Below are 14,238 nucleotides of genomic sequence, written 5' to 3'. Positions count from 1 at the left end.
AGTCCAGGAATGACAGAATAATCTTTGCTAAACCTGCTGAAGGCACAGGGCAAGCAAAAGGCCAGTGCATCCATCCTACCCAAGTTCCAGGGTAGCTATTCAGGCTTTTAACCTGTTCTATCAGAACAGAGAGGTCTTGCCACATGTCTCAACTCCACTATCAACAAAATTTTTTTAAATCCCATTAAAATAGACATTTGACTTTTTTTTTAGCAGGGGACAAAGCCAGCCTGTTCCACTTTGGTTGCCAGCTGGCCACCCCAGCACTGCACTGCCAAGCCTCACACTCTCAGTGCTCCTGGGTTTGCATTTATGCATTTTGCAGTCATTGCCTGGGGTTTCTGGATCAGCCCGTGGTGCTGCTGCCTTTCCCCGAGCTGCTGCCCTGTTCTAGCACTGGGTCCCTTCCTGAGTGAGCCCTGAGGGCAGTGCTCGGGGGGTTTGGGGGATTAGGGCAGCCTCTGAGCCGCTCTCCTGTGTGCAGATTGGGGTGTGGAACTCCTACAGTGGCCTTAACATGACGGACAGCAACAAGGACCGCTCCACCAACATCACGGACTCGCTGGCCAACCGCACGCTCATCGTCACCACCATCCTGGTAAGGCTGCCCCAGCTCCATTCGGGCTCAGCATCCACACACACACACACGAGATTGGCTCCACAACACCACACTGCCACTGGAAGGCTCCCAGAGCCTCTGCCTCCAAAACTGTTTCCCCTTCTCCAGCGTTTCAGACAAACCCTGCGCACTTTTCCTCCCAGAAGAAGGAACACACACAAACACTCAGCTTTGCAGTCGCTGCTCACACAGCCTTTGCTTTACTGGAAACGAGACAAAGAGGGCTGAAGGGAAGTGGTAAACAGCAGACAGACAGATTGAGTCATTGTGCTTACATTGTGTGAGGAATGGAAAAGCTGTAACTGGGTATTTGGGAGCTGCTCTGCATTGAGCTCTCTGCATGCCCAGTAATGCCACTTTTTTCCAATTGCTCTGCCTAGTTCCTCAGGAGGAGGGAAAGAGCTCAAAGGCTCCTTCTATACTGTGTGTCTACTACTCCTACACAGGAGTTTGCCACATTAAACTGCTTGCCCAGATCTTCTCCTATCCAAAATCCTGTAAAAGGGAAAGCAAAAATGTACTTTGCAATCAGCCTTTGCTGTTCTCCATTCCCTGTTTGCTCCATTTGAAGCTTTTTCTGAGTAAAGACTTATTTTTCACAGAATACAAAATGCTAGTTTCCCCTTCTGGGTTTTTTTTTCTGTTATTTAGGATCCTCTGTCCTTCAGTATCCCTTCCTGTCCCTTGGAATGGGACAATGCGGGGTCCAGACCCTGGGTCAGAGTTTGGAGCTGCTGGGCACAACTGGAATTAAAGCTCCTGGGAGCCCCAAATGGTCCATTCCACTGAAAATTAGGGCCCCTATGCTCATCACTAATTCATTCAGTGAGTTTGTTAACACACCTAGAAGAGCTTTTAATGCACACAGTAAATTGCTGGTTTCCATGTACTTGCAATCCCTGTGGAAAATATTAGCATTGTGTAGAGAAAGCGATCTAACCCGAGCCCAGGCTCACATCTCGCCCTGCCTGTGTGCTGTGCTTTCCTGCAGGAGGATCCCTACGTGATGTACAAGAAGTCTGACAAGCCCTTGTATGGCAATGACAGGTTCGAGGGGTACTGCCTGGACCTGCTCAAGGAGCTGTCAAACATCTTAGGCTTCATCTATGAGGTCAAACTCGTTTCTGACGGCAAATACGGAGCCCAGAATGACAAGGGAGAGTGGAATGGGATGGTCAAGGAGCTCATAGATCATGTAAGACTGAACCCTTCTTCTCTCTCTGCTCTCCTTTCGCCTGGGGTATTCTGTATCTGAAATCTTTGCTGTGGGTTTCGCCTCCAAGCGCCACTGCTGTGTCTGTTTTACCACCTATCAGAGCAGGAACGTCTGAATGGGCAGTTTGCAGGTGTTGGGGGGAAATGTCCATCTGTGGCCAAGTCCCCCTTCCTTGTAAAAAGAGGAAATGGAATGTCACACCCCCTAAAATACCCTGGAAATGTTAAATTCTGTTGAATTTGAGCCAAAAGTGGTTTGCTTTTTAATACTCGGGAAAGAAATGGAGGAAATTGCAGTGGGTTTGCTGAACATGAAGGAGATGAGCGTTTTCCCTTTTGTGCTTCCAGAAAGCTGACCTGGCTGTTGCTCCTCTCACCATTACCTATGTCAGAGAGAAAGTGATTGATTTCTCCAAGCCCTTCATGACACTGGGAATCAGCATCTTGTACCGGAAGCCCAACGGGACCAACCCCGGCGTTTTCTCCTTTTTAAACCCTCTCTCTCCAGATATTTGGATGTATGTTCTCCTGGCCTGCCTCGGAGTCAGCTGTGTCCTCTTTGTCATTGCCAGGTAAGGCTGGGACAGAGTTCTGGGTGCACCCACAGCCTCTCCCCTCACAGGTGCTGGATGGGCTCTGGAGCACCATCCTCAGGGGGTTATCCAGTCCTAAAAACTTTCTGCAAAGGCTTGGTCTTTTCTCATCAACACTGCTTTCCTGTATTGCACTGAGGTTTTGCTTTCTTTAAGGGCTGTTCCAAGTGAAATATCCCATGGGATGCATTAGGAGGCACCCCCCCAGCAGACATGTGCTGAAAAGCCGTTTGTTACTTGCGTGTAGGCATTTCCCTTTTGCACTCACGGTGCACACAGGGCACAGGTAAAAGACCCAAAAGCTGAACCTGGTTTTGCTGGAGGCCCAGCCTCAGAGGTCTCTTCCACCCAAACTGGTTCTGTGCATGAGAGGAGGAGAGGCCATGGTCAACCTCCCAGGGGTGGCCTGAGGTGGAAGAGGAGTTTATCCCTCCCCAGCAGCTGTGGGGCTGTGTGCAGTTACTCACCGCTTCCCACAGGCTCCTGCAGTGCCTCACTGCACCATAAATAATAACTCCGCTGTACACAGCCCATGATCTCAGTCATGACTAATCTTAAATCTGCTCCTCTCTGGCAGATTGACTTTTCTGCACTTGTGTGCCAAGACTGAAAACATCCCCCAGCCCTCTCCACCTCAGAACAGTGGAAGGAAACACAAATGCTTTCCTTGAGCTGATGCCTGAAAGCAGTGCCTGGTTAGATTCAGCTGCATGGACTGAAGAAGTGAAATTGTGCTCATGTTAATTTAGATTTATACATTTTAAGCTAAGCTGCTCTCAAAACCCACATCGAGACCTGTCCGTGTCTCCAAATACGCCAAGATTTCTATAAGATTTGCAAAGTGTTTCAGCAAATATTGTTTGCTTTTAATAACCCCAGAAACCATCTACTTCTTAGCACTGTCACAGTAAATTACACGGCTACCCACATTTTGACATCAGTTCCTGGAAAACAAATACTTGGGAATAATTTGCACAGACTGATATAATCCTCCTGTCATTTCTTTCAACTTTTCAGCAGCTGAATAATTTCTCATTTGTCTCTGAGCCTTACATAGCCCTGTCATTGTTACATTAATTTTTAAACTCAAACACTGAAGTTTTTATCGCTGTGAAGGGTTGCAGGCTGGCAAAGCTCTGTTCCAAGTACACTGCCAGGGGATGAACAAGGTGTTTTCTGCCAGAATTTCCCCTTCTGCTAATGCCATCTCAGCTGTGCTGTTACGTCAGTGAAGGTACAGCCAAGTAGCTGAGTCAATAATGTCACACAGATCTGTGGAAAAAGGTGCTTGGGTGACCTTGAGCATCTCAACTTTATCAGAAACCTCAGCACAGCTGCTGCTGGAGAGGGAGAAAAGCAGGGGGAAAAAGGCCAGGAAAGCAGAAGGCCTGAGCAGTGAATTCTGCTGAACTGTAAACCAGAGCTCAGTGCAGCAGTAGAAAAACAGGAAAACCAGCTTTTGTTTTGAGGTGTAAAAGAGGCATACACCCTGCCTCTTCAGGGTTGAAATTGATAGCCAGGGCTAGAAAAACCTTCTCAGTCTGGAAGACAAGGCTTTGCTGCCAGAATTTCATGGCACTTTTTCTATTTCTGTGATGGAGACATTTCTTTCCAGCTCCCTAAATGTGGTGGTTTTCTGAAACCCTGCAAAGTTCCAGCCTTAGGCTTCCAGGCAGGTCAGACAGAGGGATTTATTCTTCTTCCTGTCCTGTGTGAACACTGTGGGGGGAACTCTTCACTCCTAGGGCTCTTGGAAACATACTGGTCCTAATTGGAGGTCTCTTGTGAAGGAGCTGAGTCTGGTCACTCCACAACACCTGCTTCCATTATTGCAGCAGAAATCTGAAACATCTAACTCGGGAATTGCTTTTCTTTTGATGGGTGCATGCAGAACTGTTCTAACTTGAACCTGGAAACTCTGTCTTTTGTCATGATTTTTTATACTCTTGTTCTGGGTATTGTGCAGCTGATGGCATCCTAAGCTACATCCTCTCCCAATTAACGGGTTCATTATTACCAGACTTCATTACTTCAGCCAGGCAAGGCACGCCACTCACAACCGTGCATAAATTCAATGCTTAATTATATTGTTGCAACAGCAATTAGAACGTGTTGGGTGAGGTTGTCAATTAAAGCTGCATCCACACGTTCCACGAGGAAGCCACGTGGCACTGGGGAGGAGGAGCAGTCCTTGGGGTGCTCCTGCTGGGTGTGTGCTCAGCCCAGAGCTCTCCAGGGATCCCTGTGCAGCTGCGTCCCTGCAGTGCCCATCCCGTGTCCCTGTGGCGTGGGGAGCTGCCTCCCAAGCTGGGCAGAGCAGGGGGCTCTGAATGCCCAGCCTGTGGGGCACCTGCTCCAGAGGGGGACCCCATGGTCCTGGTGGGTGCCTGCCAGCTCAGAACCTCCCGTGATGCTGGGAATGCTGGGCAGTGCTGCTGCAGGGACAGCACGTCCAGCACGCACTGACAGTGAGGGGTGCTGCGCTGACAGGGCTGCTGCTCCTTCCTTATTCCCAAAGTGCAGCCCAGGAGCCGCCGTGGCTCCCAGCAGTGCCCGTGCCAGGCCCAGCAGCGTGCCATCCATCGCTCCACAGCCGATCCACGGCTGGCACGGGGCAGTGCCAATGTCTGGGAACACCCTTCGTGCCAAGCTCTCCTTTGGCACGGGGCAGTGCCCATGTCCCAGGACACCCTTCACGCCCAGCTCTCCTTTGGCCTGGGTCATCCCTCCGTGCCAGGCTGTCCCGTGCCCGTTCCCCGCGTGGTGCCGCGCTGCTCAGCAGGTTTGCTGTGTGTCCTCTGCTCGATGTTTACAGACTGTTTCTGTTGACTGCCACAGGTTTACACCATACGAGTGGTATAACCCCCACCCGTGCAACCCAGACTCAGATGTGGTGGAAAACAATTTTACTTTACTAAATAGTTTCTGGTTTGGAGTTGGAGCTCTCATGCAGCAAGGTACACCGGTTACACTTCGTTCTCGCACACGTCCCACAGTCTGCTCAAGGGCTTCTGTGCTGGTAAACTCCACCCTCTGTAAACAGCATGTACTGTAAAACCTGATCTCACACACGCAGGCTAGCACAGGGGAGGGAAGCCAAGGGCCACTGCCGCTGGGGAACTCTGCAGCCCAGCCAGGAGGAAGGAGGGCGAGCGTCTGAGAGGAAGGGGAGCACGGGAATTCCGCAGCTGAAATGGAATTTAATTGCAAGAGGGATATGAAGTGCCTCGTGCTGAAGTTGAGTCTATTGGTATTGGAGGTTTGACAACAGGAAAATGTTGGGCTCCATCCCAACACAAACAGCCTCAGCTGCCCTAGAAGAACTGTTCCAGCTGCCAAACAGGGAAAGATGCTCTTTCTCCAGAGGGTTGTTGAGTTTGTAGGCACTTGTCAAACACTTGTTTAAAACCAACACCAAACCCTGGTTTTCTATGGCTTTTCTGCAGGTATGAGCCCTATCCTTCTGTAAATCATCCAACCCTAGAAGCCTGAACTTAACCCGGTCACAAGCCCCTGTTACTGATGATTTTGGAAACAGCTGACATTTTATTCAGATGCCAAGGAGGGGCAGTGAAGCTTACTCCATGTGGGAAGTCAAATAGATCTATGTACTAAACACATTTGTTTATGGCATTTATGTCCCAAGGTTTCCAATTAAATCACTTTTCACAACAACTGGGGTCCACTGAAAAGAGAGAAAATGTTTTCTGACAAACATTTCAAGTTAAATCAAAGCTGAATAAAAAAGACCCCATCCCACGACAACCAAAAAGGCAAAGCCCAGCAGCACCTTGGTATTAAATTCCTAAACATTTAAGTGAGGAATGTAAAACCATCTCTGCATTCATACAGGTACAGTTTATTCCTTCCTCTTTAACAGACATGAGTAAAATAAATATAAAAATAAAGAGGATTTTTTTCCTAGATGTGGTAGAGAATAAAGTTTGTATTGACCTAAGAGGCACTTGCTTTTAGTGGTGCATTATTGCATTGAGAGAGTACAGAACTTCCCCGCAGAAGTTGCTTTGAAGGAGGTTGGATGAAAGAAGAGCATTTCTGCTTTGGTTTGGAGCTTTTTTGTTTTGTTTTCCTTCCAATTTGTCAGTAAAACGCAGGCTGAGGTTTTACAGTATCAGGCAGGTGTGTGTATCTAACTGTGGTTGCCCTGTGTGTGAAAGTGCCCCAGGATTTTGTGTTTCCTGTCCTGCCGTTTTTGGAGTTTACCATCATCCACAGCAAACTGTGGGATGCAGTGTCTGCTCGTTACCACTACCTTGGGTACATGACAGTCAGCCCCAACCAGACTCTGCTTGTCTTTTAAGGAGATTCAAAGCAAAACAAAAGAACGAGAGAAAAAGAAAGAAAGGCAAAAGCAAACATTTGTAAGGCAACACAAATGTTTCCATGTGCAAACTTGTGGTGTGATTGTCTGTGCCTCATGGTCACGTGAAGAGTTTGGACATGATGGGAGCGGTGGTGGAATCTGGGTCTAGCGTTGCACTCCTCCTCCTGGCAGCAGCTGCTCGTTATGCTTGACTGGAAGCCACTTGTGATTAAATTTTAAAATGTGATGATCAGACTTTCTCTTTTCTACAGAGCGTGAGCAAAGTCTGGATCAGGATTGGCTGTCATGTCTGCCATAAAAAGGCACTAGAGAGACTTCAGCAAGTATTGTCTCTGCCCCCGAGTCTTGCTGGCAACATTTTGATTTAGATGCTGCTTCCCCTGTTTTTGCCTGGAAGTCTCAGATGTGTTTGCATCCTCCGAAAGCATCCAAACAGGGCACATTTCATCCAATCCATGCAGGGAAGCTGTCACTGTCAGACAGGAGAGCTGTCCTCAGAGCTCAGCTCAGCCAGGAGCGGGGCAGGCAGCAGCAGGGAGTGCCCAGGTGGAGCAGGGGGGATGGAGCAGATCCTGGGCTGATCCCACAGCCTGGGCAGCAGGAAGGGGGGATTCTGCCCCTGAGCCCAGGTGAGAGCTCACCTGCAGCCCTGGGGACACAGCAGCAGCACCTGGAGCTGCTGCAGAGAGCCCAGAGGAGGCCCCAGAGCTGCTGCAGGGCTGGAGCCAGGCTGGCAGAGCTGGGGGTGCTCCCCTGGAGAGGAGAAGCTCCAGGGAGAGCTCAGAGCCCTGGCAGGGCCTGAAGGGGCTCCAGGAGAGCTGCAGAGGGACTGGGGACAAGGATGGAGGGACAGGACAAGGGGAATGGACTCAGACTGACAGAGTAGGTTTAGATTTGGTGTTAAGAAAGAATTCCTCCCTGGCAGGGTGGGCAGAGCAGCTGTGGCTGCCCCTGGATCCCTGGAATGTCCAAGGCCAGGCTGGACAGGGCTTGGAGCAGCCTGGGACAGTGGAAGGTGTCCCTGCCATGGCAGGGGTGGCACTGGGTGATCCTCAAGGTCCCTTCCAGCCCAGGCCACTCTAGGATAAACCAGAGCTCTCTGCTGGAACTGAGGCACTCAGAAAGGTGATATTCCCTGGAATAACCATGGGAAAAATGAAATGCTGCCCCACTCAGCTCAGCCAGGAGCAAGGTTTGCTCTCACCTCACCAGAGCAGTCACTCAGGGCAGGATTACCAGGGTGGGAACTGAGTGTGTTGTTTCCCACAAACCATGTTTTGCTGCAGGAAATCACAGGAGGTTTGGCACCTCTCCCCACAAGTGCAGCTCACAGGGATTTTCCATCCTCTCCTGAGCAGCACTGGCACGTTCCATGTGTGCGCACAGCATCAGGGGCCAGGTGCAGCAATTCTATTGTATGGCTGCCTAAGCTTAAAAGCAAGAATCCCTTCAGGATGACCTGAATGAGCACAGCTTTTGCAGCTCAACCTCAGCTTAGAAATAGAGAGCAACAAGGAAATATTCCATTGTATTGAAAAAGAAATATAATCAGGCAAACAAGAAAGTACAGCAGAAACTCAAACACAAACCCAGGCAGAGCTACAGCTCTGGAAACAACTCCATTTGGCCTGGAAAATTTCAAGTGAGAGTTTTTGCCTTCAGACTGCTCTCGCTGTTTGGCAGTTCTGTCAACACACTCCAACCCTTGGGCTAAGCTTAGCTCTGACCTTTAAGAGACACAGCTCTGTGTTTACAAATACAGCTCCAATCTGTTTGCTGGTTGGTGGGGAAGGCTTTACCCTTTCGGTCTCTGCCCCAAAAGTCATATTCAGAGTTTTTGCAAAGTCTGAAAATGTTCTATGCAATGTTGAAATTTCTTGCAGAACTCAGTGAATAGCTGAGGAGGCATAATATGTCAACATGTTTTTCCAGTAATAGAGAAATGTTTATGAAATCAAAAGCTTTAGCCCTGAGCACTCTGTTCACGGGCTCTTAAGTATTTTCTTAAGTCCATCCCTCATCAGCAAAATAATGATGCAAAACCTTTACTTTGAAGTCAAATTACTCAGGTGTAGACCTAAGAGCTTTGCTGAACCAGATCCTGAATCCCACATTATGCACAGAATTCAGTGGGAATGGCCCCCCAGTTAAAGAGCAGAAGATTTGCCTCAGAATGCCTAGAAACACGAGTATCTCTGTGGCTGAAGTAGAGGTTATCTGGGTGCCTGGAAACCACTGCAGTGCAGGTAACACATAGTGCTCTGTGGGGACTCGTGGCAATGGCAGAGAGCCGCTCAGACCTGTTCAGAACAATGTGTTAAACACACTGTCCAAAACTTTACATCGCCCTGAGGATCCAAGGGATGTGTCCATGGACCCTCTGGTTTCTCAGAGGTGAAGCCCACGTTGCTAGAAGAGGGTTTGTGGGGGCTGAGCTGAGGTTCAGTGGAGGTGACTGGGGCTGCACTGATCTCCCTGTTGGTGCTGAGCTGTGTCCATAGGATGCACGGGACAGGCTCCTCCTGGGAGGTATTTCTGTCAGGCAGCTGGGAGCAGAAGAGCGTTTGCTAAAGAGCTCTGGTTACAAAATTGATTGCAGTGTACAGGCACAAAGGGGCTCCAGGAGCAGACAAATACCAGAGTAGCTTGCTGGGGATGTACAAGATTAATATCACAAGGCTGGTTAGCTCAGAGAGGTAAGGGGCTTAGACCCAAGGATAATTCCATTTGTCATGTATCATGGCACACATCCCCTTCCCAGTGTGTTACCATTATAAATGTCAGCTGTGCATCTGTGAGATTATTGTTGAAATCATTTTATCATGCTATAGCTCATAAAAGCATTCTGTGCCTAAAACCAGGCCGTGGTATCAGGAAAGGCTCATTTTAATATGATTGTTTTGATGGTGTTGTAACAGGATCAGAGCTGATGCCCAAAGCTCTTTCCACCAGAATAGTTGGAGGAATATGGTGGTTTTTCACCTTAATCATAATCTCATCCTACACTGCCAACCTGGCTGCCTTCCTGACCGTGGAGAGGATGGAATCTCCCATCGACTCGGCAGATGACCTGGCCAAGCAAACCAAGATAGAGTATGGGGCTGTCAGGGACGGATCCACCATGACCTTCTTCAAGGTAAGGCAAAAACTGGGGCAGCCGCGGGGCCGGAGCCGCTCACGGGGCCCCTGCGGGGCCGGGAGGCGGAGCCGCAGCATCCCCGGGGATCGCTGGGGTGGGGAAATGCAGCATTCACCCAAAACCAGGGGCACAGCATCCCCAGGGATCACAGGGATGGGGAAATGCAGCATTCACCCAGGGCCACAGCATCTCTGGGGATCGCTGGGGTGGGGAAATGCAGCATTCACCCAAACCCAGGGACACAGCATCCCCAGGGATCACAGGGATGGGGAAATGCAGCATTCACCCAAAACCAGGGGCACAGCATCCCGGGGGATCACAGGGATGGGGAAATGCAGCATTCACCCAAAACCAGGGCCACAGCATCTCTGGGGATCGCTGGGATAGGGAAATGCAGCATTCACCCAAAACCAGGGCCACAGCATCTCTGGGGATCGCTGGGATAGGGAAATGCAGCATTCACCCAAACCCAGGCACACAGCATCTCTGGGGATTGCCGGGATGGGGAAATGCAGCATTCACCCAAACCCAGGGCCACAGCATCCCCGGGGATCGCTGGGATAGGGAAATGCAGCATTCACCCAAACCCAGGGGCACAGCATCCCCAGGGATCGCTGGGGTGGGGAAATGCAGCATTCACCCAAACCCAGGGGCACAGCATCTCTGGGGATTGCCGGGATGGGGAAATGCAGCATTCACCCAGGCACACAGCATCCCCAGGGATCACAGGGATGGGGAAATGCAGCATTCACCCAGGGCCACAGCATCCCCGGGGATCACAGGGATGGGGAAATGCAGCATTCACCCAAACCCAGGGGCACAGCATCCCCAGGGATCACAGGGATGGGGAAATGCAGCATTCACCCAAACCCAGGGACACAGCATCCCGGGGAAATGCAGCATTCACCCAAACCCAGGGACACAGCATCCCCAGGGATCACAGGGACGGGGAAATGCAGCATTCACCCAAAACCAGGCACACAGCATCCCGGGGGATCACAGGGATAGGGAAATGCAGCATTCACCCAAACCCAGGCACACAGCATCCCCGGGGATCACAGGGATGGGGAAATGCAGCATTCACCCAAACCCAGGCACACAGCATCTCTGGGGATTGCCGGGATGGGGAAATGCAGCATTCACCCAGGGCCACAGCATCCCGGGGGATCACAGGGACGGGGAAATGCAGCATTCACCCAAACCCAGGCACACAGCATCTCTGGGGGATCACAGGGATGGGGAAATGCAGCATTCACCCAAACCCAGGCACACAGCATCTCTGGGGGATCACAGGGATAGGGAAATGCAGCATTCACCCAAACCCAGGGACACAGCATCCCCAGGGATCACAGGGATGGGGAAATGCAGCATTCACCCAGGCACACAGCATCCCCAGGGATCACAGGGATGGGGAAATGCAGCATTCACCCAAACCCAGGCACACAGCATCCCCAGGGATGACAGGGATAGGGAAATGCAGCATTCACCCAAACCCAGGCACACAGCATCCCCAGGGATGACAGGGATAGGGAAATGCAGCATTCACCCAAACCCAGGCACACAGCATCCCCAGGGATGACAGGGATAGGGAAATGCAGCATTCACCCAAACCCAGGCACACAGCATCCCCAGGGATGACAGGGATGGGGAAATGCAGCATTCACCCAAACCCAGGGACACAGCATCCTGAAGGATTAGAGGAGAAGATAAATACACCAGGTACCCACAGCCACAGCATCCCAAGGGATCAGAGGAGTCTGTAAATACATAATTCACCCACAGCCACAACCACAGCATCCTGAGGGACTGGAGAAGGTAAATACAGCAGGTACCCCAGCCTCAGGGCATCCTTCAGCACCAGGAATGTAAAACCCAGCAGGTTTCCCCCAGGACATGTGGAAAACAAACCTGGCAGTGAAGTGCAGCAAGGGGTAAACCCATCTGCCACTGATGGGAGCAAGGGCATGGACATGGGAATATTCTCCTCCAGATGGGATGCTGTTTCCTCCCAGCCACTTCACTAAAAAGCAGCTGGAAAAGTCTGCTTCCCCTTCTGAAAGTCGCATTTGCACCATGGTAATTCCACAGGAAAATGCAAGTTTGTTTGTCCCTTTTTTGAGTGCTCCATGGTCATATTACCCAGACTGTCAATGCAGGGGCCACACACACACCTGAACACATCTGCAAGAGAAGAGTTTTCTGTAGCTAATTGTTTGGTAGACAACTGTGATAATTATGTCTTTTTCCTGTTTTTTAATTATTACATTAATTACAGACCAAATGGATAATCTCATAAAATGTCAGTGCAAAAGCCAACAAGCTATAAATCCAGAATACATGCACAAAAACCCTGTGACAGTCAGAATTACATAGCAGCTCCCTCAGCAGTGTCAGCAGGGAAGGCAGGCTCAGGATGAGCCAGGATCAGGCTTTTCCCTGTGGTGTCTGAGGACGGTGCTCATGGAGTCACACACACAGGGCCTCGGGAGGGGATGAGACTCTGGGGAAAGCAGTGGGGCAGAGCAACATCTGTGACAAGAGATCTCTCCCTCTCTGGGGACATCCCAAAACCACAAAAATCAAAAATTCCAGTGTCACCTGCTCCAGGTGACCCTGCCTTGGTGGGGGGTTGGACTGGCTGATCTCTGGAGGTCCCTTCCAACCCCAGCCATCCCAGGGTTCTGGGATCCTGGGTAGTCTGTCCCTGCTGGTGCTGCCAGGGGTGAACTGCCCCTGCCAAGGCTCTGCTGTGGCTGAGCAGAGATGTTTCCTTGCTGAAAGGAAAACACCAGCTACAGCATTTTGCTGTAGTGAGCTCCTGAAATTATGAGCTGACATTTCCACTGAGATGGAAACCCACCTGGAGATGTTCCAGCAAAGCAAGCTCTGCATTCTCCTCTGGCTCTTTCATGCCCAAAGAAGCTCACTGCCATTGATATTCTGAAGTCAAATTTAGCTTCAGAGACAAAACTTCAATCCTGTTGCATCCTTCCATTTTTAGAGGAAATAGGTCCTGGAGCTGTACATGAGAAGCTCAGAACAAATTTCCTAGAGCTGTTTTTAGTTTTACACTGATTTCTTTTTGCACCATTAATCCTGCAGGCAGAAATATGTAGGCTTTAAAGCATGTGAGCTTCTAAAAGCAAACCTTCAGACAAGGTGGTTAAATATTTATGCGCTACATGTGCCAGCTTACTTGTGCCTGAAATACGTGTGCACAGAGGCACAGGGGAAGGGCAGTACAGAAACTGGAGATGGATTCCCTGGCAGAGGGATGGGGACACAGTGGAAATGCATGAGAAATGCAGTGTATCACACTTGTAAACACTCTGTGGTGTTTTTTTATTATGGAAGCATCTCCAGATCCTCACAAGATAAGGAGTTCTTTGTCTGCCCAAAACCTGAAATAAAAAATCCTGGAGTAGCTCTCTGTACAAAAGCAGCTACTTGTGTCTGCAGAGGAAGGCTCTGACTTTGCCTTCCTCAGACTGAGATGGCGCATCTGCTCCTTGAGCTAAACAAACACCCCAGGGAGGGGTCTGGGAGGAGGCAGCGGGAGGGAGTTGAGGCAGCAGTAACCCCACTCCCGCTCTCCCCAGGGCACACGCAGCTCCCGCGACACGCCGGGCTCTGCCCCTTTCCCGGGAGCTGTCCGGTCCCCGGCAGTGCTGAAGCGCTGGGGACAGGCACCCGGACAGGAGGGATCGCTGAGGCAGCAGCAAACACACCCTGAGGAGTGAGGCGCAGGGCTGGGTGCCTGGGAAGGGTCACGGCCTCGAGTGCTTTCTCTGCTGCAAGCCCTGGTTTGTCAAATCAAACGGTGCCAAAGCCAAGGGATGCCAAGGGGAACAGATTGTTTTCAGAACAACATTTTTCAAAGCAAACCACAATGCGCGGAGCATTCCTCGCTGTGGAGGGGACAGGAACAAGGGACTGACATGCGGGACAGGAGGGGCACAGCCCAAATCCCTCTGGTTTCCAGGACTGAATGGGACACACATGGAAAAAAGGTTTCTGTAGACATCAGGCACAGGAAAACACAAAGCAGACTCTAAAGAGCTTTGATTTAGGACTTTGTGCTCAAAGTAGCAGCAGGAAGCCCTGGAAGATGAGATTACAAGGTGTAACTGCTGGATGGGATGGAGGTCAGGAAGCACATTGGAAAAGCAAGGTACTCCCACTGCTTTACCTGCATTTATTCAAATGCACTTTCCAAAGCTCCACTTGCAGTTTTTCAAGCTGACATCACTTGCAGTTAGTGGTGTCTATAAGGCTCATGCTAACTGTTGTGACTGCCCAGGTTTGGAATGCCTAGCACCAGTGTCCT

The 14,238-nt window shown here is 50.4% G+C and overlaps 1 protein-coding gene across 1 annotated transcript in view; it reads left to right on the top strand.

Annotated features, from left to right (window-relative positions):
- LOC132087386 (glutamate receptor ionotropic, kainate 1) overlaps positions 1-14,238 on the top strand; it is a 104,806-nt gene that overhangs the window by 74,482 nt on the left and 16,086 nt on the right. Inside the window, exons 9-13 of the mRNA XM_059493535.1 lie at positions 485-598; positions 1,611-1,814; positions 2,183-2,406; positions 5,266-5,384; positions 9,691-9,908. Of these exons, the coding sequence (XP_059349518.1) occupies positions 485-598; positions 1,611-1,814; positions 2,183-2,406; positions 5,266-5,384; positions 9,691-9,908 (879 nt within the window). The remainder of the gene's footprint in view (positions 1-484; positions 599-1,610; positions 1,815-2,182; positions 2,407-5,265; positions 5,385-9,690; positions 9,909-14,238) is intronic.

The sequence above is a fragment of the Ammospiza nelsoni genome, chromosome 2 (assembly GCF_027579445.1).
Source record: "Ammospiza nelsoni isolate bAmmNel1 chromosome 2, bAmmNel1.pri, whole genome shotgun sequence".
Lineage (NCBI taxonomy): Eukaryota > Metazoa > Chordata > Aves > Passeriformes > Passerellidae > Ammospiza > Ammospiza nelsoni.
This window is presented reverse-complemented; position numbering and strand designations above follow the sequence as displayed.